At 39.4% G+C, this 12,768-nt stretch overlaps 3 protein-coding genes across 6 annotated transcripts in view; all 3 read right to left on the minus strand.

Annotated features, from left to right (window-relative positions):
• The window catches only part of LOC111811438 (serine/threonine-protein phosphatase BSL1-like), a 12,804-nt gene extending 10,684 nt beyond the window's left edge, over window positions 1-2,120 (minus strand). Inside the window, exons 1-5 of the mRNA XM_023698285.1 lie at window positions 1,757-2,120; window positions 1,528-1,588; window positions 1,328-1,406; window positions 1,142-1,221; window positions 974-1,068 (exon numbers count right to left, since the gene is read on the minus strand). Of these exons, the coding sequence (XP_023554053.1) occupies window positions 974-1,068; window positions 1,142-1,221; window positions 1,328-1,406; window positions 1,528-1,588; window positions 1,757-1,961 (520 nt within the window). The 5' untranslated portion in view covers window positions 1,962-2,120. The remainder of the gene's footprint in view (window positions 1-973; window positions 1,069-1,141; window positions 1,222-1,327; window positions 1,407-1,527; window positions 1,589-1,756) is intronic.
• A 2,169-nt stretch (window positions 2,121-4,289) lies between these two features.
• LOC111811441 (probable leucine-rich repeat receptor-like protein kinase IMK3) lies at window positions 4,290-6,135 on the minus strand. Its single transcript, XM_023698292.1, has one exon. The coding sequence runs from the start codon at window positions 5,791-5,793 to the stop codon at window positions 4,585-4,587; it is 1,209 nt and encodes a 402-aa protein (XP_023554060.1). The 5' UTR covers window positions 5,794-6,135; the 3' UTR covers window positions 4,290-4,584.
• A 2,284-nt stretch (window positions 6,136-8,419) lies between these two features.
• On the minus strand, window positions 8,420-12,361 carry LOC111811440 (receptor-like cytosolic serine/threonine-protein kinase RBK2). 4 transcript variants are annotated; one of them, XM_023698290.1, is made up of 7 exons: window positions 11,621-12,359; window positions 11,283-11,534; window positions 10,493-10,647; window positions 10,248-10,342; window positions 10,020-10,155; window positions 9,482-9,628; window positions 8,420-8,977 (listed from the first exon to the last, which is right to left on the minus strand). In XM_023698290.1, the coding sequence occupies exons 1-7, from the start codon at window positions 11,946-11,948 to the stop codon at window positions 8,834-8,836; spliced, it is 1,257 nt and encodes a 418-aa protein (XP_023554058.1). In that variant the 5' UTR covers window positions 11,949-12,359; the 3' UTR covers window positions 8,420-8,833. The 4 variants fall into 4 exon arrangements, with proteins under 4 accessions (XP_023554058.1, XP_023554059.1, XP_023554056.1 ...); XM_023698291.1 differs by having other exon boundaries at window positions 10,248-10,327; window positions 11,621-12,358; XM_023698288.1 differs by having other exon boundaries at window positions 8,835-9,628; window positions 11,621-12,361.
• Between the last annotated feature and the right edge of the window lie 407 nt (window positions 12,362-12,768).

Consider the following 12,768-nt stretch of genomic DNA (forward strand, 5'->3'; position numbering starts at 1 on the left):
ATCATACACTTTATTGAGATAGGGAACCCAAGGAGACCCCCCTCTGAGAACCGTCTATGAGAATTTCATCTCGTCCGGCCGGCTCAAACAGAAAGACCCAAATATCGCTCGTAACGAATTTCAAGACGTTACATTCTTCGAGCGCTCACCCTTATTATGGGGCGCACCCCCCTTTTTCTTATTACTCAGATAGGTCAATCTCACCTTTTGGAAATCTCTCATAAGGGGAAGTGGTAGTATAGGTTTTTTTTGAAGATCTCTCCCTTCTCCATTATTCTAATCATTGAATTAGGTAGGACCTGTGAATTTCCCCCCGGTTGTTGATGTAGTTGGATCTTCTATTTTGCCGGAATTCGTTGATGAGTAGCGTTCTTCTTTCTTACTTCCGTCTGTGATTTCGTGGAGAGAAGGAAAAAGAGCAATGGATGGGATTGGATTCAATCCACCTGGCCNGACATTTTGTTAGCCGAAGCTGAATTTGAATTCAACCATATGAAGAACAAATCTACAAGGAAGTGACCATTATAGATTGCCTGAATTAACCCACCACAACTAATGGTAGATCTTGCTAACCTTCCTTCTTCAGTGGATTTTAGGAGTGAAGCAAAGGAGATGGTGGAGCACATCGTCGAATTACACAAAGATGTTGTGCTCAACTTGAAAAGGTCAACCTTGCTTACAGGTCTGTTACAGATGTGCATCACCCGACAAGTCTTTTGTCTCTAAGGTCTTTAGGCTATTTCTCCTTTTTCTCTCTTTAACATATCATACTTTGTTACTGATGCCCAAAAACATAATATGTAAAACGGTTTTTGTGCCTTTTTGTTTAGAACGTGTCTCTCTTGTGGTCCAACAAAAGTTGGTTCCTCATTAAAATGTAGATAGATCGAGATTTGCTCGTTTTTTAAATTAAACTAATCCAACAAAAGAATAGAAGAATAAGCATATAAAACAAGTGTTCACTTGCACGTACCATCATTACCACTCACAGAAACCAGATATCTTTGAGCAACCAAGTCCATCACATGGCCATAGCGAGGTCCAGGTCCCTGTCCTTGTACCACCACCCTATATTCCCATTTTGATATAAGTTCCAAGAATTTCCCACATCTTAAGTACAGAGATAAGGACTCAATTTTACCTGTGCCACTTGAATTTATCATTTGTTAAATCAAGCACATAGAGATCATCTGTGGAATGCCCAGCCGGACCAATGCCACCCTAACCAAAAAAATATAAATTCAGTTCACACAAGTACCAGCTTGAGCAACCATACAAGGAAACCTCCAAAATTTTCAATTCTTGCGAACTTTTCTTGTCCAATCACCTGGAAAACAACCATGGTACCCACTGCGGCTGCAGCATGTGCAGCCCTTGGTGATGGTGGCTCACCAGCAGGTCTGATTCTAATATCCAAACATCCAAACATCCAAGCAATAATAGTAAGCACATCCAACTCAACTTCACAAATAGAAGAAACTTGGTTACGTGTGTGTGTGTGTGTGTGTATGTTTGTAAAGATAATACCTGGTCCATTTCCTAGTGAGAACGTCATAGGAGTGCACAGAATTGGTCACACCCGCCAATCCTTCATGAATGCAACAAAATTATCACAAACCTAATCTAAGAATTCAGAAGTAAAGCGCATAGCTGTAAACTCATGGAATTACAATCGACCAGATTTCTAATTCCATAAACTCTTCGAAAAGAAATAATATAGTGACAACAATTGTAGAAAAATTGGAAGGCAATTTACTGATTCCAGGAGCAGCAGAGGAGGCTCCGCCCTCGATGGCAGTGGCGCCGCCAAAGAGAATGAGTCGGGGGCCGAAGGATTTAGTGGCAGCGACGGCAGTGAGGGTGTGGCCGCATCGAGGACCAGGAGCGTCGTCGTCGGTGTCCCAGTATGTCTCGAGTGGCCGATACGAGGGAGCCGGGTGTAGCCACGGCTTGGAACCCATGTATAACCAGGGCGCCCCCGAAGAGAAGGTTCAGATCTAACAAACGGAACTCAACTACACATGATGGGATGGAGGGTGGGTGCCAATTTGAAGAAAATATATGAGAAACCTGGAATCCAATGCTGGGACCCGAGCCAGGCTCCGGAACCTCGTTCTATAATCTGCTTCTTTCGGTTTCTGTAATCAAGTCAAACCGGGTTCCTGCGGGGACATACACATCTTTGACTTCCAACTTTGAATTTGGAAATGAGTCTACCACGACTTTCTTTTTTTCTTTTTTTTCTTCTTTTTTTCACTTTAATAAATTTTTTAATTTGGTATAAAATAAATTTCTCAACCATTTTATATTAATATTTTATAATTAATAATCAAAAATATATTTAATATATATATATATATATATGGATTATTTAAACTTTAACAAAAAAAAATTACTGTTAAGTCACGACCATACATATTTATCTTTTGAACAAAAATTAACGCATTTTATTTACATTCTTTTATTTTTGTTACTCGTTTAGTAATACATTTTTGAACTCTCGGATTATCAAAATCGAGTTATAAAAAATATTTCGTTCCTCCTCCAACTAACGTGAGATTTTACTTATTTCTCAGCCGTCTACTTGATTTTCCTTCACTTTCTAATTTCCTTTTTCTTCTTCTTCTCTTTTTTTTTTTTTTTTTTTTTTTAATTTTCTCGAAGCTTAATGGTACGATATAGTAATGTACCCTTAATCTTAAAAATAAACTTTCAGCTTACTCATTCAACCATTGAAATAAATTGGAGCCAATCGTGAAGATGTAATTGTCATAACCACTAAAAAAAAACTTTGTTGTAACGTGAAGCCTGATGACTATTTATAATAAAATATTGGTAGAGAGCAGTAGAGATATATAAGGTAGATATTTTGTAGGATATTGTAGAGATATATAGAATAGATATTTTGTAGGGGTTATATTTGTTAAACTCAAACCATGTATATACCCATGAAGCAGTGTTTCCAAAATGTACTTTTATTCTCCTCGTATACATACTTGAAGTCATGTATCTTCTCTCTATTCTCCGTTGTACATACTGAAATCATCAATACAAATCATTTAGTCAATATTCCTTCTTGATCGAGTATGTGCGCTGTTATGCGATCATAACAAACTCGTGTTTTACAAAGTCTAGAGCATGAGAACAAAATATGCATGAATCGAAAATTCGACCCAATGTTATGCACAAGTCAACTAAGTAACAACCTAATCGTAATAAGCTCGAGCTCACTCAAAAGAGAAAGAAATCGACGAATTAGAGACATCGTGTTCGAGACGGTGAAATAGTCTCGTAAAATTACCGCTCATAGAATGAGGGAAGTTTGAAATATTATAAATACAAGGGAGCACATATTTAAGTATATAATTTAATATTTAATAAAAATAATAAGGGTGAGAGAGTTTGACAAAACTCGCAAAACATGGGAACCTAATTCCAATAGGTCTGGGCCAAACCGTTAAAAATCGACCACTCCAGACAAAATGGGACCTTTATTTAGAGCAAAAGAATAAATAAATATTATAAAATATGGGTACCACCGGCTACCATGTGCACCCCAAACAGTCAAATCAAACCTCACCCACGCCTAACCTCATTTGCATTCTGTTTCCATATACTCTTTTATGGCTTCTTTTCGTTATTTAGTGGATGTCAGATTCTCCAACCTTCGTCCCTAAATCTTTTTTCATTATCTTTCTAGTGATTACGAACCTCCACAATAGTATGATATTGTCAACTTTGAGCATAACCTCACCTACCTTTGCTTTGGGCTTCCCCAAAATGCCTCGTACTTATCCTCCAACAAAGTACACTATAGAGCCTCGGCCTATGGAGTCCTTGAACAACCTCCCCTTAATCAAAACTCGACTCCTTCTCTGGAGTCCTCAAACAAACTACACTTTTTGTTTGACACTTGAGTGAAGATTCCTATTGACATGGCTAAGCTAAGGGAGCCACCTTCGTTTGATACTCGATCCACTTTTGATTACACATTCGAGGCTCACAACTTCTATGTTCGACATTTGAGTATTCTATTGACATGACTAAGTTAATGGCATGACTTTTATACCATATTAGAAACTAAGACTCTCTACAATGGTGTGATATTGTCTACTTTGAGCTTATGCTCTCATGGCTTTGCTTTGGACTTACCCAAAAGGTCTTATACCAATAGAGATGTATTCCGACCATTCTTTAAATTAGTCAATGTGGGACTCCCTCCCAATATGTCAGTATAAGCGTACTATCATGAATCTCCACCACGAATTCACCTTGAATGGTACTCGACATGTTCAAACTTATAATGGATTTAAGCAGCTAAAGACCAACATTATGAAGTAATGAGTTCCGAATCAGAGTAGAAGGAGAAGCCTGCATTACTGATTTGGGACTTTTTGGGCTCACATGTAACGATATTAATATTACAAATATGTTGGGATTATTTTTATACTATTTCATCCATCTGGGACCCACAAGGACCACAAAAAAAAAAAAAAAAAAAAAAAAAAAAAAAAAAAAAAAAAAAAAAAAAAAAAAAAAAAAAAAAAAAAAAAANATTGGTTGGACGACACGTGTGAGGACGGACTAGCCTCTCCACTGGTTACACTGCTGTCGAGGCCTGGTCTTCTGCTTTCCAGCCTTCAACGGGCATGGGGTCTGTACGGGTGGCACCATACAGTTGTATTGCAAGCACAGCGAACTACTCAAAGGAATCTCAGCCGTCGGATTCATCTCTATTCCCGTCAGATAATTATGCTGTAAATACAGTATCTGTATACTCGCCGAGAGAAGGCGTTGCACGAAGCAAGCCGGTACCCGACCACTGAACTCGTTGTTATTCAGGTACACATTCTGTACGCTAGACAAGAACGGCGATATCGGCCCGGATAGCTTGTTGTAACTCAGATCCACGGTGGTGATTGAAACACGACTCACCGGCTCCACATGCCCGGAGAAGAGGTTCCGTTGCAACTGGAGGGAGGTGATCGGGAATGTAAATAGGCGGCCGGGGATTTTCCCGGTGAACTGGTTCAAACTCAGGTCGAGATAGTTCAACTGATCGAGCCGGATCAGGAGGCGGTCTACGGGACCACTGAGACGGTTCCAAGAGAGGGAGAGATATTGGAGGGAAGGAGGGAGGGAGTTTGCACCGAGCCAACCGGAGAGCGCGTTATGCTTCAAGTCGAGACGAGTTAGGGTTCGGGAGAGGAAGAAAGGAAGGGGGCCGGTGAGACGGTTGTGGCAGAGAATGAGGTTGGACAATGCCGGTAGCGTTCCGATAGGGCGAGGGATTTGTCCGGTCAGTTGATTGTAGCTAAGGTCCAGCGTTCTAAGCTTGCGGAGGCTGCCGAGACCGGCAGGGATTTGACCGGAGATTAGGTTACGGCTGACGGCGAGAAAACGCAGGTTCCTCAATTGGGAGAGTGTTGCGGGAAGAGAGCCGTAGATCCGACCAGGAACCACGGAGAACTCGGTTAACGCATAGAGCTTACCGATTGAGAGGTCTAACCGACCGATTAGACCAGGCGAACCAGCCCTGGGGTCTCCGAGATTTAGGGTTACGACGTGGTTGGATTGGCAGGAAACGCCGGCGAAATTACAGGGATCGGAAGTGAAATCCCAGGAGGCGAAGAAATTAGAGCCTGGCATGTCTTTCAAAGCCTTCTTGATGGATTGGAGCGCTAAGAAGTCGAGCGGATCCAGCATTGCGGATGCGTGGAAGTTGAAATTACAATGCAGCATACAGAAAAGCATGAAAGAACATAGAAGGGGAGCTCTGTGGGAGTTGGCCATTTGGGATTGAATGGGAAGAAGAGTCAGGAAATGGGTGGATTTATTTATGTAGTGGGTTTTGGAAAGGAGGGATTGCTTTTCCGTGAGAAGTGAGAAGAAGGGAAATCACCTGTGAAGGTTTTAATGGCGGAACTGCATATGAGCAACCAAGATTTGAAGTGGATTTGGCTTGAGGGAGAAGCGAAGCTGGTGTTGTCTTGACTGCTGCTTGGGGCAAGCAAGCAGCCGCAGCAGCACACAACCATGCACTTTATCTAATGGTTGTCTCTGTTCTATTTTATTATTATGACTCAGGGGCTTGTTGGAGAAGAAGGAGAATATGGGTCATGATTGCAGGGGAGAAGAAGGGAGGGCAGTTTGGGAATTTTATTTATTTATTTATTCATTTATTTATAGAATAAGTAGTTGTATAGTGTTGAATACGCCTTGTTTGGTGTTGTTTTTGAGTACGTGGAAATGGGTTCCCTAAGAAGGGAAGTGCTGAAGTGGTGGTGTGTGAGACGGGGATCATGTGACCATGGGGTTTGTTGGGTCCCCTTCCCTAACATGCCAACTGTAGGCCGCCGCACTACATAAAAATTCACCCCTATTTCTATCGGTGAGATGTTAGAGGATTGTTAACAAAGTTAAGGGAGAGTTTTGATTCCTAACATACTATCAGACTTATGCCTTAACTTAGCCATGAGAATAGAACTTTCAAATGGCGAATAAAGAAGTTGTAGGTCTCGAATGTGTAGTCAAAAGTAACTCAAGTGTCAAATAAAGAGTGTATTTTGTTCGAAGGTTCTAGAAAAAGGAGTCGAGACTCGATTAAAGGGAGGCTATTCAAGGGCTCTAAAGGTTATGGTGTTGCATATTGTAAATTAGAAGCTTGTAACGGAATGATAACGGAATGAATAGGTATTGTAATAAAATAATTAATTTTGATGCATGGGAGAGATAAACATAATGTTGATTATATAGAGAAGAGAAGTTGTGGTGTATAAGCTATATAAGCATTGGTAATGAGATGCAATAAAGCAATAGGAAGGAATGGGGTCGGAGTGAAAGAAACCACTTTTTTACTTTCTTCAAACTTACACTACACATGTTACCGGATTTCAAAGCTTGGTTGCTTCAACACAAAGGAAGAATATTGGGAATTTCAAAGCGAACGAATTTCAAACCCTTCTAAAAAGTCCATCCATATACTGCTAATTTATGGATTCCATTTCTACCCTTTTTACTCCCAATATAATCTAATAAATATTACACGTTGATTCACAAAATATGATCGGCTTGGTTTTGACAAAGATCTAAAAGGACTGAAAAGCTAAGGAATTATTGAGGATTGATGGGAGGGAGTCCCACGTTAGCTAATTTAGGAAACCAGTAAAGAATATATATTCACTGATACGAGGCATGTTGGGAAAGCCCAAAGCAAGAGAGCTTATGCCATTGTGGAGAGTCGTTATTCCTAACATGGTATCAAAGTCATGCCCTTAACTTAGCTATGTCAATAGAATCCTCAAATGTCGAACAAAGAATTATGAGCCTTGAAGGTGTAGTTAAAAGTGACTAAAGTGTTGAACAAATGGTATACTTTGTTCGAAGACTCCAAAAAAGGAGTCGAGCCTCGATTAAGGGGAGACTGTTCGAGGGTTTCATAAGCCTCGGGGAGGCTCTATAGTGTAATTTGTTCGATGGGAGGTAGTAGACAATATCATACAATTGTGGAGATCCCTGATTACTAACATGAATTGGTTTGTGTTATATACCATGATGGGTGCAATAATTAAATAATTAAAGAAAGGGTAAAGAAGAAAAGGGAAAAATGGTATATTGTGTGAATCCAAAGGGTTGGAAACAGAGAAAAATGGGGATGCCGAATCCATAAGGAAATTAAGTTAGTTAGGGTTGGATGAGATTGGGGTGGGTATGGGAAACTATTGCGAAGGGCACACAGAAGAGTAAAGGGCAATGTCAAGTCACTTTCATGCAGCTCCGCCATCCTTCGCCCTATTTATGTATGTATTTATTTATGCTTATGCATGATCTGATTCCACCAAGCTGCCGCCATGCATTTAATATTTAGTGGGATACAAAAACACAGGCTAATCCTGATTTGGAGGTGAATTTGTTCAACGCCTTTACACTTCCACCAATCCATAAATAGTATGAAGAACCGGTACAACTTTTCAAGAATATACTTTATTTGTTGAATGTGTGACTTGGTATTAGAGTTAAAAGATGATCTGTGAAGAAAGAAAACTCAAAGATTGGAATTGAGAAGTTTGATAGATCCGATTTCGATTTCTAGAAGATGCAGATTGAAGATTATCTAAACTAAAAAGATTTTCATGAACTCTTGTCTAGGATGAAATCGGATACTATGACCATGGATTAGTGGAAGCTCAAGCTCAAAGATCAATGTCATTTCACTCGCAGGTCAACGGGAGGAGGTGATATATTTTTGGAGAAGATAGAATGTGCAAAGATATACTTTCTGTTCTGTATTTTCTATTACGGTACATATTTGAAGTCATCAATATAAGATTCTAACCGAAACGGAAAGGATAAGAAAGGTAATATGCCCTTGGGGAGGGGGTAATGCTGTCTCACGAAATAAAGTAACCGAGTTACCCAATAAAACATAACTTTTTTAGCATTAATTACACGGTCTGTTTTTTCCTTCCTTTGGGAGGGTAGCTAGTAGCTATATGTTTTCTAACACCCAACATTAACATATTCTTGGAAATAATGGATGGTTCATTTGGAAAGGTTTTGCTATGGGGAAGAAATTTACTGCAAAAAGGCATTGGTTGTAGGGTTGGTAATGGAAAAGGCATCCATAATCCTACCAACCCTTCCTCCTCCAAACTTATGAACTTCATGAACACTAACAAAACTTGGAACATACAAAAACTTCATGAATTTAAACTTGTTTTAAGAACTAAACTAAGGAAAAACAATTAAAACATTGAAGAGAACAATATATACCTAGCAACTTAGTTTCCAACAATGCCCTGCTCTGTGTTTCACTTTCCATGAAACCAGCCACCTACAAACGTTCCATAAGAACATCCCTCAGTCTTGGCTGTTCTGCTCTAATTAACTCTTCACGAAAAGCTCTTCGAAGGAAAGGTATTTGGATCTTTCTGGTCCCTCTCATGCAGCTCAGGTCTCCACTCAAGATCTGAACAACCTGCATATCACATGTTTGGAGTCCATGCTCTCTTTATGTCAAACATCACAATTAAACCATATCCATTTCCAACCTCTTTAATCAACGGCCATTAGTTTTACTAACACTTCCAACATGAGCTATACTCATAGTATATGACATGACATGTACTCCTCTCCTTGAGGTCGGAGGCTCAAATTCCCGTGCACCATCACGTTTGTGTTGATGATTGTTGGGAGGGAGTTCCACATTGATTAATTTAGGAAATGATCATGGATTTATAACTAAGGAATACGTCTCCACTGGCATGAGGCCTTTTGGGGAAGCACAAAAACAAAGCTACGAGAGCTTATGCTCAAAGTGGACAATATCATACCACTGTGGAGAGTCGTGATTCCTAACCGTTTCTGGTATAAAAAAAGAGCAAAGTAACAGCAACATGACATAACATTTGACGGGCAGGACAAAGGCAGTTGTTAAATACGATGGTTTTGAATTGAAGAAATAATAAAGACAAGAACATGCCTGACTCATACAAGGTCTCCGAATTGAGGACTGCTGTATGCATAAAGAAGCAGCAAGAAGCACAAGATTCATCTGCCGTGAATTATAGTTTGTTATGAAAGGATCAACAAGTTCTCTCACGTTGTTCTTCTTCAGCAACGGCTTTGCCTGATCAAGGTAGACAAATCTTAATTAAACAGTAGCCCTCCGTGTTAGGATCGCACAACAACGCACAAACTCGATCTAGATGAACACAAAGAATAGGAGAGAGAATATTGACTAAAGGTTTATATTGATGACTTCCGAGATATAAGTAGAAGAGAATGCAAAAATCGGAAAAAGTACATTTTCAATGCACTGCCTAAGGAGTTATATATATGGTTTCAGTTTACTATATATATATATAATATAGCTTGTTAGTTTACTATATATATATAGCTTTAACAAGCTATAAATAGGCAGCAGACTCTATATCCCAACAATCCGTTGAGACGATTGAATCAAACTTTGGAACCCTCCCGCATAAGCGAGTACTATAGGGGCAAGGATAAAAACTCACCCACAAAACGAGGCTTTGCTGAGAGTAATCGAGAGCTCGGCGTCCAGTAACTAGCTCCAATAGGAGCACGCCAAATGCAAAAACATCAGTTTTCTCATCTACTATACCATGTGATAAATACTCCGGAGGTAAGTAGCTACAAAAGTAGGACGGGGAGGAATCAGAGTTGATATGTGTACTCTTATATATATGAACAACTAGTAAACAAGCGAATGACAATTCACCAACCCAAATGTGCCTTCAAATTTTGATACTATATGATGAGTCCATTGCTTCGGTAGCCACTTTGCGAGCCCGAAATCACAAATCTGTTGAACAAATTTCTACGGATTGTGTTTTTATCTCATAATTATAAAGTGAATACTCAACAGAACCAACAAAAATGAACACTAAACATTGAACTTCTTCTGCATTCCATGTGAGGAGCACTGAATGAACGACTAATATCTTCACGAAGGTCAAAAGAGAATTACCTGAGGCTCAAAATCTTCAGTGAGCAAAATGTTAGCGGCCTTAATATCTCTGTGGATAATTCTTCTTTGACATCCTTCATGGAGATATCTTAACCCCTTAGCGGTTCCATTGGCTATTTTGTACCGAATTTTCCATTCCAGCTTCTCCTTCGAACCTGCAGAATGCATAGGTTTAAACTTATGAAAAGGAATTATGCCATTTAGCAATGGAGGATTGTTGGGAGGAAAGTCCCAACCTAGTGATAGACCTAGTGAGAGTGGGTTTATAAGTAAGGAATACATCTCTATTGGTATGAGACCTTTTGAGAAAGCAAAGCAATGAGAGCTTATGCTCAAAGTGGACCATACATACCCTTGTAAAGAGTCCTGATTCCTAACATAGTATCAGAGTCATGCCTTTAACTCAGCCATATAAATAGAGCCCTCAAGTGCCGAACAAAGAAGTTGCTAGCCTCAAAGGTGTAGTCAAAAGTGACTCAAGTATCGAACAAAGGGTGTACTTTGTTTGAGGGCTCTAGAGGAAGGAGTCAAGCCTCGATTAAGGGGAGGATGTTCAAGGGCTACATAGGCCTCCGAGGAGACTCTATATTGTACTTTGTTCGAGGGGAGGATTGTTGGGAGGGAGTCCCTAATCATGAGTTTATAAATAAGGAATACATCTCCATTGGTATGAGGTCTTTTGGAGAAGTCCAAAGAAAAGTGCTCAAAAGTGAACAATATCATTTCAGTGGGGAGAGTCCTGATTCCTAACCTAATTCCTAACAATATATAACCATACATAAGGACTAACCATGAAGCCAAGAAGCTAAACTCCCCTGAGGAAAGAATTGGAGAACTAAATGCATTCCACCCTCGATTCCATAGCCAATTAACTTAGCAGTATTGGGATGGTTGACATGGGCCATGATTCCAAGTTCAAGCAAGAAATCAGCAGTATTCTCATCAAATTTTCCTCTCGTCAGTCTTTTTATGGCCACATCTTGTCCGTTCTTCAAACATCCCCTGTAAACCTCAGCATGACCACCCTTTCCAATCAGATTTTCTACACCAAAAAGAAAAAAAAGAAGACGCTTACCCAATGCAAATAGACACAAAATATGGAAAAGAGGATGTATTGGTTGCACGAACCAGGGCTAAAATAGTTCGTCGCAACCTCGAGGTCTGGCAGAGTGAAATTCTTCCATGGCGAGTTAAAATTGGCGACGTTGGAATCAAACCGAAAGTGAAGATGCAAACTCTCTCTCATACTGTTGCTCAGTTTTTTAGAGAGCTTAAGCACATTAAGAGGATGCAATTTACTTACAGGCTTGGTGGATTTTGACCTCAATAATTTGAACATTCCACGCCAAAAGGAAGGCGGTTTGGGGTCCCCGGAAGACGTTGATTCGGATCCTGAGCTCCTGAAGTAGTCTTCAAGAATTCCAGTGGGTGAAGACGAATCTACATTCTCCTTCATGATCGAAACAAAAGCAAAATAGCGCTCCCTTCTGCAACAACAAGAGCAGAAGAGAAGAATCCAACGGCATTCAGAAGAAGAACAAGAAGAAAGGAAAGAGATGAGAGATGGAAACGCTCCACATAGAAATGAGCGAAATCCAACGGCGTGAATCCATGGAAGGTTGTGTTTCGCGGGAAGCTACCGAAGAACAAACCAAAATTGGACGTATGGTATGGTGTGTAAAATGAATCCACACCAATCAAAAGCGTGAGTTCTAAGATTGTGGAAGGAGTAATCGTCACAAATAATCATGAAAAGATATCTCAACACTTTCTCCTCCATCGCCCTAAAACACGCTCCTTTTCGCCACATTACATCATTTTTCTAAAATAAAAATATTCTTCTGTTTCTCCTGCTTCTCAGTTCGTTCAATTTTAAATTGATGGACCAAAATTGGATTTTAACTTCAAAATAATATTACTTAAAACAAATATATTTCAATTATTGATATTAGTTGTGTTATTTACTTGCTTAAATGAGTCGAGTCGTAGATAGCGAGTTCACAACTCTCCACGATAGTATGATGTTGTCTACTTTTAGTATAAACTCTCATGTCTTTGTTTCGTGTTTTCCCAAGACATCATAATTCTTTGTCTTGTTCCTAAACATCAAATTATTATCAAGATAGTGACAAATTATATTTTTGTAAACAAATGTACTTTACTTATTTATTTTATTTTATTTATTTATTTATATATATATATATATATAGTTAATAAACTTTAGAAATTATCTAACGTCTATGCACTCCAACTTTGTATTCAATTAACCTCTGAAT

This window comes from Cucurbita pepo, chromosome LG15, assembly GCF_002806865.2.
Source record: "Cucurbita pepo subsp. pepo cultivar mu-cu-16 chromosome LG15, ASM280686v2, whole genome shotgun sequence".
Lineage (NCBI taxonomy): Eukaryota > Viridiplantae > Streptophyta > Magnoliopsida > Cucurbitales > Cucurbitaceae > Cucurbita > Cucurbita pepo.